The following is a 13,611-nucleotide window of genomic DNA, read 5'->3' on the forward strand; positions in this document are numbered from 1 at the left end:
TGACGCTCTGCAGTGCTGGTCACCAGAGATACCTGCGAGACTGCCACAGTGGTTGAGGGGAAGCGAGCATTAGTCCTCCTCTCCCCTGCCCTCCCAAACCACTCACAAGTTATCTGGCTTGAAGTCATTTTTACAGCATTGGCTCTATAGCTCCCAGCATAAGGGACGGCGTCAGATACCTGGCTACTCCCCCACCCCTATACCAAGGTGAATTGGTACGTCTTTTTCATTAAAAATTTCCACATAACAACAGAAATTGTGAGGTAGCCTAATGTATCGGAAGCCAGGCTGGCACACCACTTTCCTTCACCTTGCTCAGAAGAATTTCCCGTGTTTACTTGGACCCAGTACGTGGCCCACCCTTCCTGAAACACCGGGTGTTGTGAGATCCGCCTCACCCGCTCCCATCCTTCTCCACGTTCAAACAAAGAGCCAGTGTTCACTGAAGCACATCATTTCATAGTTCACAGTAAGCATGCAGGTTGGTTCTCAGCCAGTCCACCCAAATGAAGTACAGGGGTTTCCAGGTGTGGAGCTTTTTTAGTGGTGGTGTGTTGGTTTTTTTTTTTTTTTTTGGGGGGGGGCGTGAAGTACTTGTTAGTTTGTATAACAAAGCAAACTGTTGTGTTTTGCCTTTTTTTTTTTTTTTTTTTGCTGTGAAAACATGAGGGTCTGCAGGGTTTAGAGGGAAACCTATCAATTGCCACACATCGGCTGGAAAGGATTTTGAATCACAGCAAACCTTTGATGAACCTGGATTGAATTTCGAGTTTGCAATAAAACCTGTGCGTTTCCAGTGGTTTCAGATTCTGTTGCAATCATTATACAACATCTCTAATTACAAGCTGCCATGCGAAAAAGAAAAACTAATAAAAAAAAGGTTAAAAAAAATTGCAGGAAATTTATTTGAACAGAAATTCCAGCGATGGTGCTGCCCTTTACCTGTTATTCCAAATGCTTTTTAGGGTCCTAAGCTCTGGAAGCGTGCAGACCTCCAGTGCCTACAGAGACAGAGAAGGCGGCCTTTATTACATGGCATACCTGGAGCCTGGGTCTGGCGAGGAGATCCTGCTTCACAGCCCACGGGTGTCAGAGTCGTATAGCTGCACACAGACCTGTCTGAAAGGTCGGTTATTTATTACAGGTGGAAATGAGAGCATTAACGGCGACACCGTTTATTACAGTTTCAGTTCCGATCAATGAGACTTCACTAGCATTACGAGCCAGGCAAGTGTTGCCAAAGAGAGGGGAGCAAAGAAAAAACGCGAACCCCGGCTGGAAGATACAGCCAGGCGGCTTGGTGCACGACGATAACGCAACGCTCGCCGCCCGATCTACGCGGCGTTTTCTACAAGCAGGAGCAGGCAGCAAATCACACCCGGGGGGCCCGGAGTTTTCCCCCCCGCACACAAGCGCCCGGGACCCGCCGCCCCCCCCGGCCGCGCTCCCTGCCCCGACCTCCCCACCCCGCCCGCTCCGCCGGCGCCTTCGCCCCTCTTCGCCTCCCGCTTCTCCTCCGCCGGCGGCAGGCTGCTTCCCCCGGGCGGGCGGGGGGCGCCTGGCAGAGCGGCTGTGCCGAGCCGAGAAGAGCCGCGCCACGCCGCGCCGCGCCGCGCCGGAGGGAGCCGAGCCGTGCCGGGGGAGGCAGCGCCGAGCCGGGCAGCGCCGCGCCGGAGGGAGCCGGGCCGGGCCGAGCCGAGCCGGGCAGAGCCGCGCCGCGCCGCGCCGCGCCGAGGCGGTGCTGGCCCCCGCGCCTGCAGCAGGAGGCGCTGCCGGGCGCCGCTCCGCCCGCGCCGGGCTGCGGGCCGGAGTCCCACGTTCCCCCTGCCGAGCGCCGGGGAGCGGGGGTTGGACGTGCGCGCTCGGCTCCTCCCTCCCTGCCCGCTCGCCCAGCAGCAAAGTAACTCCGGAGTACGAGGGGAGCCGGTGCCGCCGCCGCCGCGCCCGTCGCGCCGCAGACGGCTGCCCCAGCGGGCGGCCCCGGGGCCAGCGGGCGCCCCTCGGCGCGGGGGGTCTCCTGGCCAGGCGCCGGGGCGGGAGGGGCGGGCGAGGCGAGCTCCGCCCGCCGCCGCGGGCCCGGGGCAGCCCCGGCCTCTTTCGGAAACTTCTCCGCAAGTCGGCATGGGCAGGGGGGCCGGCGCCGCCGCCTCGCTGCCGCTGCTGGCGGCGCTGGCCCTGCTGGCCGGCTGCTCGCCCGCCCTGCTCGGGGCGGCCCGGGCCCAGCTCTCCGCAGGTGAGTTGTCGCTCGGCGCCCAGGTGAGGGAGGGCGGGCGAGCGGGGGCGCGCCGCACCCGGGGTGCCCGCCGGCGACGGGGGGAGGGTCGCTGGGGGTCGCGGGTGGCACCGCGCCGGCAGCCGGCTCCCGCCCCCGGGGAGCGGCGCTGGGGCTGCAGAGGGGCTGCAGAGGGGCTGCAGAGGGGCTGCCTCCCCCCACGGCCCCCCCCTCTCTGCCGCCGCTCTGGGGGCGCGCTGCGGCGGGGGGGGCGACCCACGCGTGTCCGCAGGCTGCCGCCGCGGGGCTCGCAGGGTCGGGCGGGGCGCGGGCTTCGGGCGCCGCACAAACTCCTCTTCCTCCCCTCCTCCTCCTCCTCCTCTGCCCCGGCCAGCCTCCCAGGTGGCGGCGGGGCCGGAGCTGCTGCTGCCGCCCCTTCCCCCGCTCAAACTTTTCCCGGCGTTTCCCTGCCCGGCGCGGGGGGCGCAGCCCTCGGGGCGCCCCGGCCGCTTCCCCGCCCGAGCGGGGCACGGCGCCCGGCTCCCCGGGGCGCGGGGCGGGGAGGCACGGCCCGGGCTGCCGCCGGAATCCACCCCCTCCCCCAAATAAAAAAGAGTGGTGGGCGAGAGAGGGGAGGGACGGCAGCATACGGGGACGGCGTCTGTTTTGTTTGAAAGCCGCGAATTTCTCGCCCTTTCCTCCCCCCCGCTTGCCCCACGCCACGGGGTTTTGCAGAATAAAAGCCCGCGGGGCCGGGCGGTGGGAGCTGCGGCCGGTGCGGCGGGGAGCTGGTGGCCCCGGGGAGCCGGGGGGCAGAGCCCGCGGCGGGGCCGGGGCCGGGCCGGGCCGGGGCGGTCGCTCCGGGAGGGGAGGGCGGGGGGGCAGCAGCTCCTCCCGCGCCCTGCCCGGGCGGTGCGGGCACGGGGGGCCCTGAGCCGGACCCCCCACCCCCTCCGCTGGAGTTGAGGAAGCGTCCTTCGTTTGCTTACGGGGAAGCTGTAGCGTGAGCATGTTCTTATTGTTTGCCTGTGAACTGTTACTCGAAGGACTAGCTGAAGTAGACTTCAGGCTCTTTTTTATTTTTATTTTTTTTTTTTAATTTAAGTAGTACTTGCAGTTGCCCCGGGCGCATCAGTTGGACAAGCGCTTGAAGCCCTTATCGTAGGATACTGATTTGAAAACTGCCATTAATAAAAGTATCTACGCTCATGAGACTTGGAAGCACGGTTTTCGTAAGGGCTAATGTGTAGTTAGGAGGCTTCTTTTTTTTTTTCCTTCCCTGGTCCTCCTATAAATTAATTTTTAATTGTGACATTTGAGATGTGTCGTCAATTAAGAAATGTGCCGAAGCAGTAAGAGAAATTGTGCTGGTCTGAACAGATTACATCCTTCCTATGTGGCTGCCTCTGGTGTGTATAGTTGAATGTCTGCGTATCGGAATTGTAAGATTACGTAAGCACCTACAAGCCTTTTACCAGGGGAAGTGTACCATATATGCAGCTGATATGTTGTAGGAATAGCTAAAATAAAATATGCCCAAACATAACATCTTTTCATTCAAAACCATACTGAAATCGGACCAGTGATTCTTGCTTTACTGTAGCTCGTCAGGCTAATGTTAATGCCAAAGGTAACACTTACATAAAGATCTTTTTATGAGCTTTTTCACTGGCGTAAGAAGAGTAGGAAGTTCTGATAACTTACATGGCCTGTGGTATTTTATGCTGAAAATGTGGCATGCAGCCCTTTTTGGAATTGCAAGTAGAAGCAGCCAGGGTGGTACCATGGGGTATGTGTTAGGTAAGCAGGGAAGAATGTTCAACATCCTTCTGACCAGAGTAGGTGAAGCTTGTCAAAGAGTTGAACAATTGCATCTAGGACACGTGAGATTTTTTTTTTTTCTTCTTTTGTATAGCATGTCAGCAGCTAGAGACTTTAGTTCCCATTGCCAAGCATCAAAAATACTGATGTGTTGCCCCGGTCAGAGGGTTATTAATTGTAGACTTGCACAGACTTTCTTGAAGGTTTGGAAAAGTAGATTTGTTAGTAGCTGGTGCTTTCAGTGTACTCGGTTTAAGGTATGGTGCTGGGACTCCTGCTAAGTACATTCCATATCCACATGTAGAGCTGTGCCCTACTGAACACTTACTTATGGTTAATCTTGGTTTGAAGGCTCGGAATTTAATAACTACAACAAACTTTGGTTTTGTTCCTTACTCTAAACCAGTCCCTGAAGTGTGTGTATGTTGTTTTTGTGTGTCTGTTATGAGACAGCTTCATCCTGGTGTTAGTGGATGCAGGACACAAAGGTTGGGGTTCATATGTCCGTTCCAGTGAGGGCCTCTCTATAGCTTACAATGAGGTGTTTCTGTATTTGGTGCACACAGGAGCATCTGTTTTCTTCATAGTCATCTCCTCTGTTTAACAGGAGTACTGTTTTTCAAGCATCTTCCTTTGACTGCCTTCCCCCCTCCTCACCTTAATGCAATGGCCTCTACTTTTCCACGTTAAACTGAATCGAACTCATTTTCAGCTTCCTTTTTATTAGTGTTCTTATTGTTTGAATTGTAAGGATTTAAAACTGTGAATTTTTCTTTGCTCTTAATGAAGCTATTAATTCAGTCTGGACCTTTCACAAATCTCTCTCTCATTGTAATTTGATTTGTATTTCCTTTTTATGATGCTTTGTACTACTCCGGAGTGTGAACGTTGGCCAGATCCAGAATTCTTCATAAAAATGTTGGTGTTTATTAAGGGTCTAATCAAATTACAGAGTATGAATTTCTTGAAAGTTGGCCTTCTTCAGGAGCATGTGTGCGACGGTTGTTATCTGTTCTTCCTCATAACATATTCCATGAAAGCAAATGAGAAGGCAAGAGGAGGAGCAGCAGCAAGTTAGGAAAAGGAACAAGATACATCTTGTAGTTTGTTGCTGTCTTAAAAACTGTGCTTGTGTATCATCTCCACCCCCTTTGCACATAGTTGAAACACTGTATATTTCGTCTTTCCCCACAGATCTTAAATGAAAATAAAATGCAAGTAGCTTCTCTCTGCCCCCCCCAACCCAGCCATAATCCACCGTGTAATGTTTTCTGGTCTCTGTAGATTGTTTCTTTACACCGCTGCTTTCCATGACCCTTCAACTTGGGTGCGTGCCTGTCAGAATCTAGGCCAAAATGTTTTGGCAGCGTGTTCTCTGTTGAAGTCTAGCTATTCCTTATATAGCACCTCCTTTCATCTGCAACTCCTACAGTTCGATAAAGAACAAGTTCAGCTTGTTTTCACAACTCAATCATTTTAAACTTATATTTTTTGAATATTATTTTTAGCAATATGCATATTTTCAAATTTTGGAAAAAAGAAAAGGAAATATTTGAAATTTTTTTTTTTTTTAAGAATGCTGCCGGCTTGTCAACTAATTGATGGAAATATGCATTGCACTGCCTCCGATGGTGTCTGTGCAAGTGTGTGGGGTTTTTTTAATACTAAATGAAAGATACGAGGATAAAAATTCTAGAAATGCATCAGCTTACCTGAAGTTCTTTAAGTGTGGTATTTCAGACCATAGGGACGGTTAAGCATAAAAAGGAGGACTGTATGTTTTACAAGTTCAAGTCCTTTATTAGAGTAGTTACTCCTCAGACTTTCTCATGCAAAGTAGTTACAGTGTCACAAATGAACAGGCAGGAGTATTTCTGGATTAATCTTTTTCCCCTGCCAATAAAATAGATTCTCTCCCAAAGACAGACTGTAACTCAGAAAATTGATATTATAAGGTAGAAGATATTGTTTATTTTATAAGGATTTTGTAATTAAATATAGAGAAATATACGAAAATCGTAATAAGCATATCTAATTTTTTAAAATTTGTAATCAAGCAGTAGAAGAAATTAAGGGCTTTTTGAGAATGTTTTAAAATACTTTTAAGTAATTAAACTCAAATTAGCCCTTTGCTGTCAGAACAGCAAAAGTCGCTTTAGTCATATTTTATCCTTGAATGTACTACAATTTGCATGTGATATACAAGAGACACTTGTGCAGGTAGGCGTGTATGTATGAGAGACTTCTCAGTAGCTTTTTTTTCCACCAAGCTGTTAAAATGTATTGACAAATTATATGGAAGATGAGTGGAATTAAAAGTGAAGTTATTTTCTCGCTTTCACCCCCTCCTTCCCAAATGTTTTCCTTTCCTTTATACATTCAGCTCCTTCCGTGGCACTGTTGGTTCATAGACCACTTGTCCATCTGTATTTTCAGATACGATATTACAATTATAAAATGTATATAAACTTTCAAAGTGGAACTTAACTGGTTCAGATGGGATTGAAAGCACTCAGAACACAGTGACCCCAGAAGTCTTGTTTAGTCCCTTTTGTCTGAGAAATTACGGTACTGCTTGATCAGTTTGGTAGCAATGTAAACAGTGCATCTGAAACCAGGTAGATGTCTTGCCCTTACTTAAGATCTACTTAAGATAATTAAAAATAAAAATTTAATAAAAAAAAAAAGGGAGGTGAGAAATCGGCACAGGATCACGGCAGAGGTCCACCTAGCCCAGTACCCAGTCTCTGACGGTGGGCACTTGGGGCAGAGGGATTTTGGCAAGGTGAGTGACTTCCTCTGAGTACTGTCTGTCCACAGAGACAATGTGTTGGTATTTAATGTTGTAAATGGATTCTTGTAAACTGTGATTATGCCTAATAACATCTTAAGCCTGCATCTGTTAGCATTCGCCTTGCTTTGTGGCAAGGAATCTATATGTTGTGTGGAAAGAAGTGTGGTCCTTTGTTTTTTTTTTTTTTTTTTAATTGCTAGTTGTATTTAATACCTTCTAGCTCTTGTATTAAGAGATGGTTAATAATTTCTCCCAGATTACCTGCTTCATGCCATGCAGGATTTTTCCACCCTCTCTCAACTATTCCTTTTCTAGTTGGAAAAGTGCAGGTGTAGCCCCTTCCTATGAAGGTACCATTCCATATCTTCTTTTCATCCTTTATCAGCCTTCTCTTTTTTCCAGTTCTACATTGCTCAGAGTATCCAAGAGACAGCTGCCTGATGTATTTATATAGCGCTTAATAATGTTTTCTGTTCTGTTCCCTATCCATAGTGTGATCGTTCCTGGCATTTACTTTGCTTTTTTTGACCATTTGTCCCACTTCTGGTTGTGAGCTGACACTTTTATGGAACTATCTATTTCCTTACTGAAGAGCTGAGATCTTGCGGTTAAATGATGGTCTGTGGGGTGGCTGTGTCAGCGGACAGCAGGACTCTTGGAAAGGGGAAAAGTCTTTAACCAGCCATTTTGGGGGTGGGAAGAACTTTTAAGCAAGGCTTTTGAAGGACCTTTGACCTTGTGTTGGATGTCTGGGAGAGTTAACCTGTTTAATGCTAACCACTGTGGTTTGTCTCCTCTTTCTGAAATGCTGTTAATACAAGTGAGTTACGAGTTTATCCTCTTACATGTAAAGATTGACAGTATCTGGATTAACATGCAGAGATCTGCAACACTGCTGTATAGTTGCTTCTGGCTCTGGAGTCTTTATGATGTCTTTGTGTGACCTCTTTAGCTGGAAGACCTTTAGGTCATCTTACCTCTCAGGAGTTGGATACGTCACAAAGTGTCAGCTTTGCTTTACATTAGCATCTGTTTTGGTGGAATCCCTACTCTTCCTTTTGCAACACGGATGCTGTTGAATGTGTAATAGGAAGCTTCCAAAACTATTACTTTAGTCCTGATAACTGAGTCAGTCAGGACACACCTTGTGTTTTCATGTGCTGATGGGATCCCATCTGTCATAGTTTATTATTGTCATGGAAAGCTGCCTTTGTAGTGCTGCTCCCAGAAGTGTGCACTCAGATTAGGAGCTTCAGTTACAATCTGCCAATGCCATTAAGTCAATTTAAGTTACTGCTGCTGCAGAGGGGGGCATTTCCATCACTCGAATGGCTCTCTGGTCTTTGTGCTAGGTCTGGCCACCATGTGGCCTGGGGGTGAGCTGGTTTAGCTTTATGTGAATCTTCTTGGAGGAAAGATGGGGCTTGGGATTAGTTTCCTTTTGATCGGTGAGTTTAGCTGACCGGCAGATGCGTGGCCATATAAATGAGATGTATGGGAGGATGAGGGCTGATGGTGGGATGGCTCGGTTTGACAACAAGCTGTAATTGTAGCGCAGCTGATGTAAGGTGAACCTGTGCTATTTTGAGTCACAGTGGCTCTACACTCCGCTTGCTGTGCAGCGCTTCCTTCACCTGAGGAAGTGCAAAGATGAGGCAGGAGGGCACGGAGAAGGGCGGGAAGGAGAAGTCCAGCGCTCCCTCTGGAGCTGGAGGGGTTAGACTGGGTGCAGGTGGTTGAGGCTGCGTTCTAGCTGACTGCAGACAAACAGATGACACGGTGCTAGTCTCTCTTTCACTGACGTGCATCTTTGAGTAAACTGGGCTTACATATGTTCTTTCATTATACTAGGTAGTTGAGGCATTTATTATCTAAATGTATAAGCAAGAAGTGGCCTATTAATGGCACTTAGTAGAGAGCAGCTGTGATGGCAAGCAGTAGAAGGCTTGGAGGAGGTGACGCCTAGATACCAGGTTAGAATTAGAGGATGTTGTGACACCCAGTCTGGGGTGCAGCAGGAACTGGTTTAAAGCTGGGTTCCAAGGTTTCACCTTTTCCCCCGTGTGAGCTGTCTTTCCCCATCCCGTGGCGTGTTTAAATAGGATTGCCCATGAGACATGTGGATATGGGTAGAAGAGGAAAAATGGCCATGGTTTCTAAAGGCCAGGGTGAGGAGTGGTAGATGGCATCGGTGAGAATTTTGCAGCATCTGGCTGAGCATAAGGTCCTGCTGCACATAATTTTGTAGGTCAGAAGGGCCATTACCTCATGCTGCTTGCTGGTATGCCTTGACTACAGGTGACTTTAAACAATGTAGTTTAAAACTATGCAAACTACCCAGTCTGAAGTCACCTATAGTGCATGCTTACCAGGTAGTTTAAAGTCACGTACAGTCTGCTCTTACCAGGAAGCTATATAGTTGAAAGTCATGTTTGCATTTTCCAGAAGTTTTATAAATATTAGAAGCCAACAGAAGCATACTGAAATCTTTTCCTGAACAAGAAGTTATTAGTATTTGTGTCAATACAAAACAAAGAAACAAACAAGAAAAAAAGCCACATGCTGCCCCAACCCCCAAAACACTGAATATGACAAAATAATACCTGTTTGTTGCAGGGGTTTTTTTTGTAAGTACGTGCACACGTACCCTCAGACGTGAAAAGCCGCTGTTGGTGGCATGTGAAACTATTTTAAATCTATTTTTTCCTTCTGAATGTTGAGCTGCTCAATAACCATTAAAATTGTGGAAATAAGCTTAAAATTATCCATTATAAAGCATATTTACACATTTAAGGAGCTCATTTTAGTTGACTTAATATCTGATACATTTCTCTGTAAATAAGCTGCATTTGTCTGTTTAAAGGTAAAAGCTAAGTATTTATCAGTGAATTTGAAACAGCAGAAGTTTTTAGGTTTGCTTTTTGTTACCAAAATTTAATTTCTATAAAAGTTGGAGTTTTTATTAACAAATCTCTACATGTATTTCAGTTAGGAACCATTTATTTGTTAATCTAACCAAATCTATTTTGTGATTGCTGTCATGGCCAAATCTTTGCCTTGACAGCTTTTGCATTGTTTTTTATTTTAAACAGTCTAAAAATATTCAACAGGGTCTAATAGATTACCCAGTATGAAAACAATGAACTAATGGCACAGTGCTGCATTTTGTTTTTATTTGAAGGACTGCAGATGAAAAGTTCTGTGAAGTTGTTAATCAAGGTAATTTCTGCTGTTGATAGATAAAGTGGTTGTAGAACTGAGGCTGCTGAATTGAGCCTCAACAGGGGCAGCGTGTCCTTAAAGCACTGGGTGGACAGTCAGGAACTGGAGTCAGTGTATTGTTGAAACATCTGTAATATGTAACCACATTCGGGGGTAAGAACATAGCATAAGCATATAGCAGTAAGACCCGCTATAGAGGAATAACATGACATGTGAATGATATACTAGTCCCTGGCTAAAAACATCTGAGTGTCCTTGTAGAGGACGAGAAGTGCTGGCCACTGCCAAAAGCCAGGGGGGCCTCCCAAAAACCACAGCGAACATTACAGCAATGGGGCAGCCATGTACTGATAACTTTGAATTGCTTTCTCAAGCAGAATAAGCCATAATTGTAAGCTTATTTTCCTGTAGGTTTAAAACTTGGGACTGCGTTAGGATTTTTTGCTGGCATAGCTATATTTACTAATAGGTTTGTGGGGGGTTCCCCCCACAATTACTTAATGGTAGGCATGCAAACAAACAAGAAAAACTTCTAGTGTGGATGAGGTCTAGAAGAGATTCTCTGGGCTAATGGTCTAATAGGCCAGAGGAAATAAAAAAATCAGTATTTTCCATAAGTGTGAATTAACTTTAACATGTAAAAACTTGTTTTAAGCTAGAAGGTGCTGTGCTTGGGCTTGTCAGGCGTTTGTTCTTTTTAAGAAGGTCGTATGTATATGGAATTGGCTGATACTTATGGTAATGCACCAAGTATATGCCTCAGTAAAAGATTCGAGAGGCTTAATTTCTTGAGGATTGGTGCTGTGAAAAGATTAAATTCTTTGCTTAGTACTATGGGTAATATGAGGTTATTTTTCTTAGCCAGTGTATGAAAATTTGGACCCTTCAGTTTGCCAGGAAGTCGTTTACTTCTGCTACCATTTACTAAAAACATGTGATTGTATTTATTAATTGCATAGCAAAAAAAGCCATTTCTCAACTACCATGTCATGAACTTAATTCTGATGACTTATGAGACACTGTTGTATACTTTAAAACCAAGTTCTGCTGCAATTAAATTATGGTATGTTCATTCTAATTATTACACACTGGTTGCTCAATTTATTCTGAGGTGGAGTTGTATGCTTTCTTTTGTGTGTAAACACTTGTTCTGTAACAGTAAAAATGACTGATGAATATTAAACAGAAAAGAAAAATGTTATGAAGAGCAATCGTGGCTGTGGTTCAAATGAATTCAAAACAGCTCAGAATGAAAATTTTGACTGGATAGCTGACTTCTTGAACTACTGGGGTGGGTTTTTTTTGTTATTCACAAATACAGGTCGTGTTTATTTGTGAATCCTATGGTGTGACTTAGGATACCTGTTGCTTTTTAAATGGTTGAAGGATTTAAGTAATAAAAAAGAAAATGTATTGAAGCTCTGAAACGTTAGGCTGCTTTTGTCTTCTTCACTACAGTGAAAAATTAAAATTATAAGACCTGGCGGACACTTGCCCCGTAGCTGTTCATTAGAAAAATGCTCTGATTTGATATTTTATCACTTCATTATATCTGTATCATCTCTATGTGGTATTAGGCTGGAGTAAGATCAAAATGGGGAGTATCAGTTGTCTTGGTTCTCCTAGTGTTATCCTGTTTGCCTGTTCTTTGTAAATGTGAGAGCGCTTATCAGCCATGAGAGCACTGAAGAAATGTGGCCGAGTTCATGACTTCATACAGCAGAGATAAGTTCTCAGTGCTGACTGCCGTCACCGTACTTAAAATGCTTTAAAGGGACAATTTGTTAAAACCTACTAATCCAAAATACCGAAGGCAGTTTTATATTTTGTTCAACTTCTAATTCCTTTGAAGAAATGCTTTTTTATATTTGTAGAAGACATTTCTTCAGGTATGACTCAAATGAGTGTGCTGAAATCTGAGTGTTGTATATGTTTTAAGTAGACAATACACCAAAACATTGGTGTATTAACTTTTCAGTGCTTTTTGTTATATGTTTTACAGAGGAGATAATGGTGTTGGTTTAAAAATAATATTAAATAAATAAAAAACCCCAAACCCAGAACCACCCAACCATCCCATAATCCCTTCCCCTGTCCCTGAAAAAAAGAAGTGGATTGTCGTATTCCCACTACTCTTCTAACCCCCCCACACCCCTTTTTTTTTTTTTATTTCCATGGCTCTCCTTGGTTTTTGCTGGAAGAGTTTTATGGCAATGTTATGAGATTTACTGCTATAATTGAAGGGAGCCAAGGTATATGAGATTCCTTACTCAAAAATGGTTAATGAGTATAAATAGCATTGGACTTGTCAGGGAATTTTTATATGCTCCTTTGCTTAACTACTTAGCTGTGTGTGTCTGTTCATGTGACAGTATTCTTTGGTGCATTCAATGTTCAGTTTTTCAGGCTAGAAAATTTCCAGGGAAAGAGGCTTTCCTCTTTTTCACAACAGAAATGTAATAAAATGGTCTTTTCGGTCTTTTCCTTATTCAGTTCAGAAAAGCCAAATGTATTCTTTCTGCAGTTAGTTTTTACTAGTAATCTATCCTGACCCAACATGTGAAAATACTAGAAATTGCAGACTAATTCCACAGGCTTGCCAGTTCTTCAGTATATTGATACTTTGTTTGTGTGGTCTTGTTTAGTGCAAAAGGTATATTTATATTAAGTTTCTTGATTTTGTAAATCTCTGTGGGATTTCCTTTCCTTTTCCTTGCTACCTTTTCTTTCAGATAGTATGACAAACTATTAACAACCCCCACACCAAAGAAAAACCCTTCATCTCCTTGCTACATGCTTACATAAAGCTACAATGTACGTACATATGTAAGTGTAAAATCAGGACAGACTATTTCCAGGTGGAAGCAAAACCTTTAGTGTGTAATGATTTGGATTTCTGAATCAGTTGAAACAAAGCTTGGTAATGAAAGAGAGTATAATTTCTGTGGTAAACACAGACTAAATAGGTGGGTGTAATGTCATAGAATGTAAAGGTGATTTCTCTGAGGTGGCTGAAACCCGGCAGTGAGAAGTTGTCAGTCAAATTACTTTTTTTTAATAATAAATTCTGATATTTTAAAAACAATTCTACTAGTAGTTACTGGTTTGGATGCTGTTAATCGCCAAGCTGTTTAGCTTTTTTCTTTGATAAAGCTTGTTTAATGCTTTGCTTCATCTTGCATAAGTGGGAAGATGTTGCATTCTTAGGCGGTATGTTACTCTCGGTACTTCCCACCCCCCCACCCCCCCTTTTTTTTTTTTTCTCTGCTCCCCCTGCTTTTGCTTTGAAATCCCTGTACGCTGATTTGGTTAAATAGTACAGGGTAGGTTAACAGCTCCTTCTGAGTCATGTTGAAAGCATGAGGTGCTTCCAGGCCTGCAGTCCTTTCCAGGGATGAGCAAGTTCCTTGCTGGTTTGTGTATCCCGTGTCTGCACAGCAGCACTTAACTACCAGGCTCAGTTTATAGGCTGTTTTAAACACGTTGAAGTAGATATACTAAAGAGCTTTTTTGGGGGTGGTGCTTGTTCCCTCTGGCTCGCTTATCTTTATTTCTTTGAGTT

General features: G+C 45.2%; 1 protein-coding gene across 1 annotated transcript in view; it reads left to right on the plus strand.

Moving 5' to 3' along the window:
* Positions 1–2,121: 2,121 nt before the first annotated feature.
* Positions 2,122–13,611, plus strand: part of PTPRK (protein tyrosine phosphatase receptor type K) — a 421,483-nt gene continuing 409,993 nt past the window's right edge. Inside the window, exon 1 of the mRNA XM_075707712.1 lies at positions 2,122–2,233. Coding sequence (XP_075563827.1) covers positions 2,122–2,233 — 112 coding nt within the window. The remainder of the gene's footprint in view (positions 2,234–13,611) is intronic.

Source organism: Pelecanus crispus, chromosome 3 (assembly GCF_030463565.1).
Source record: "Pelecanus crispus isolate bPelCri1 chromosome 3, bPelCri1.pri, whole genome shotgun sequence".
Lineage (NCBI taxonomy): Eukaryota > Metazoa > Chordata > Aves > Pelecaniformes > Pelecanidae > Pelecanus > Pelecanus crispus.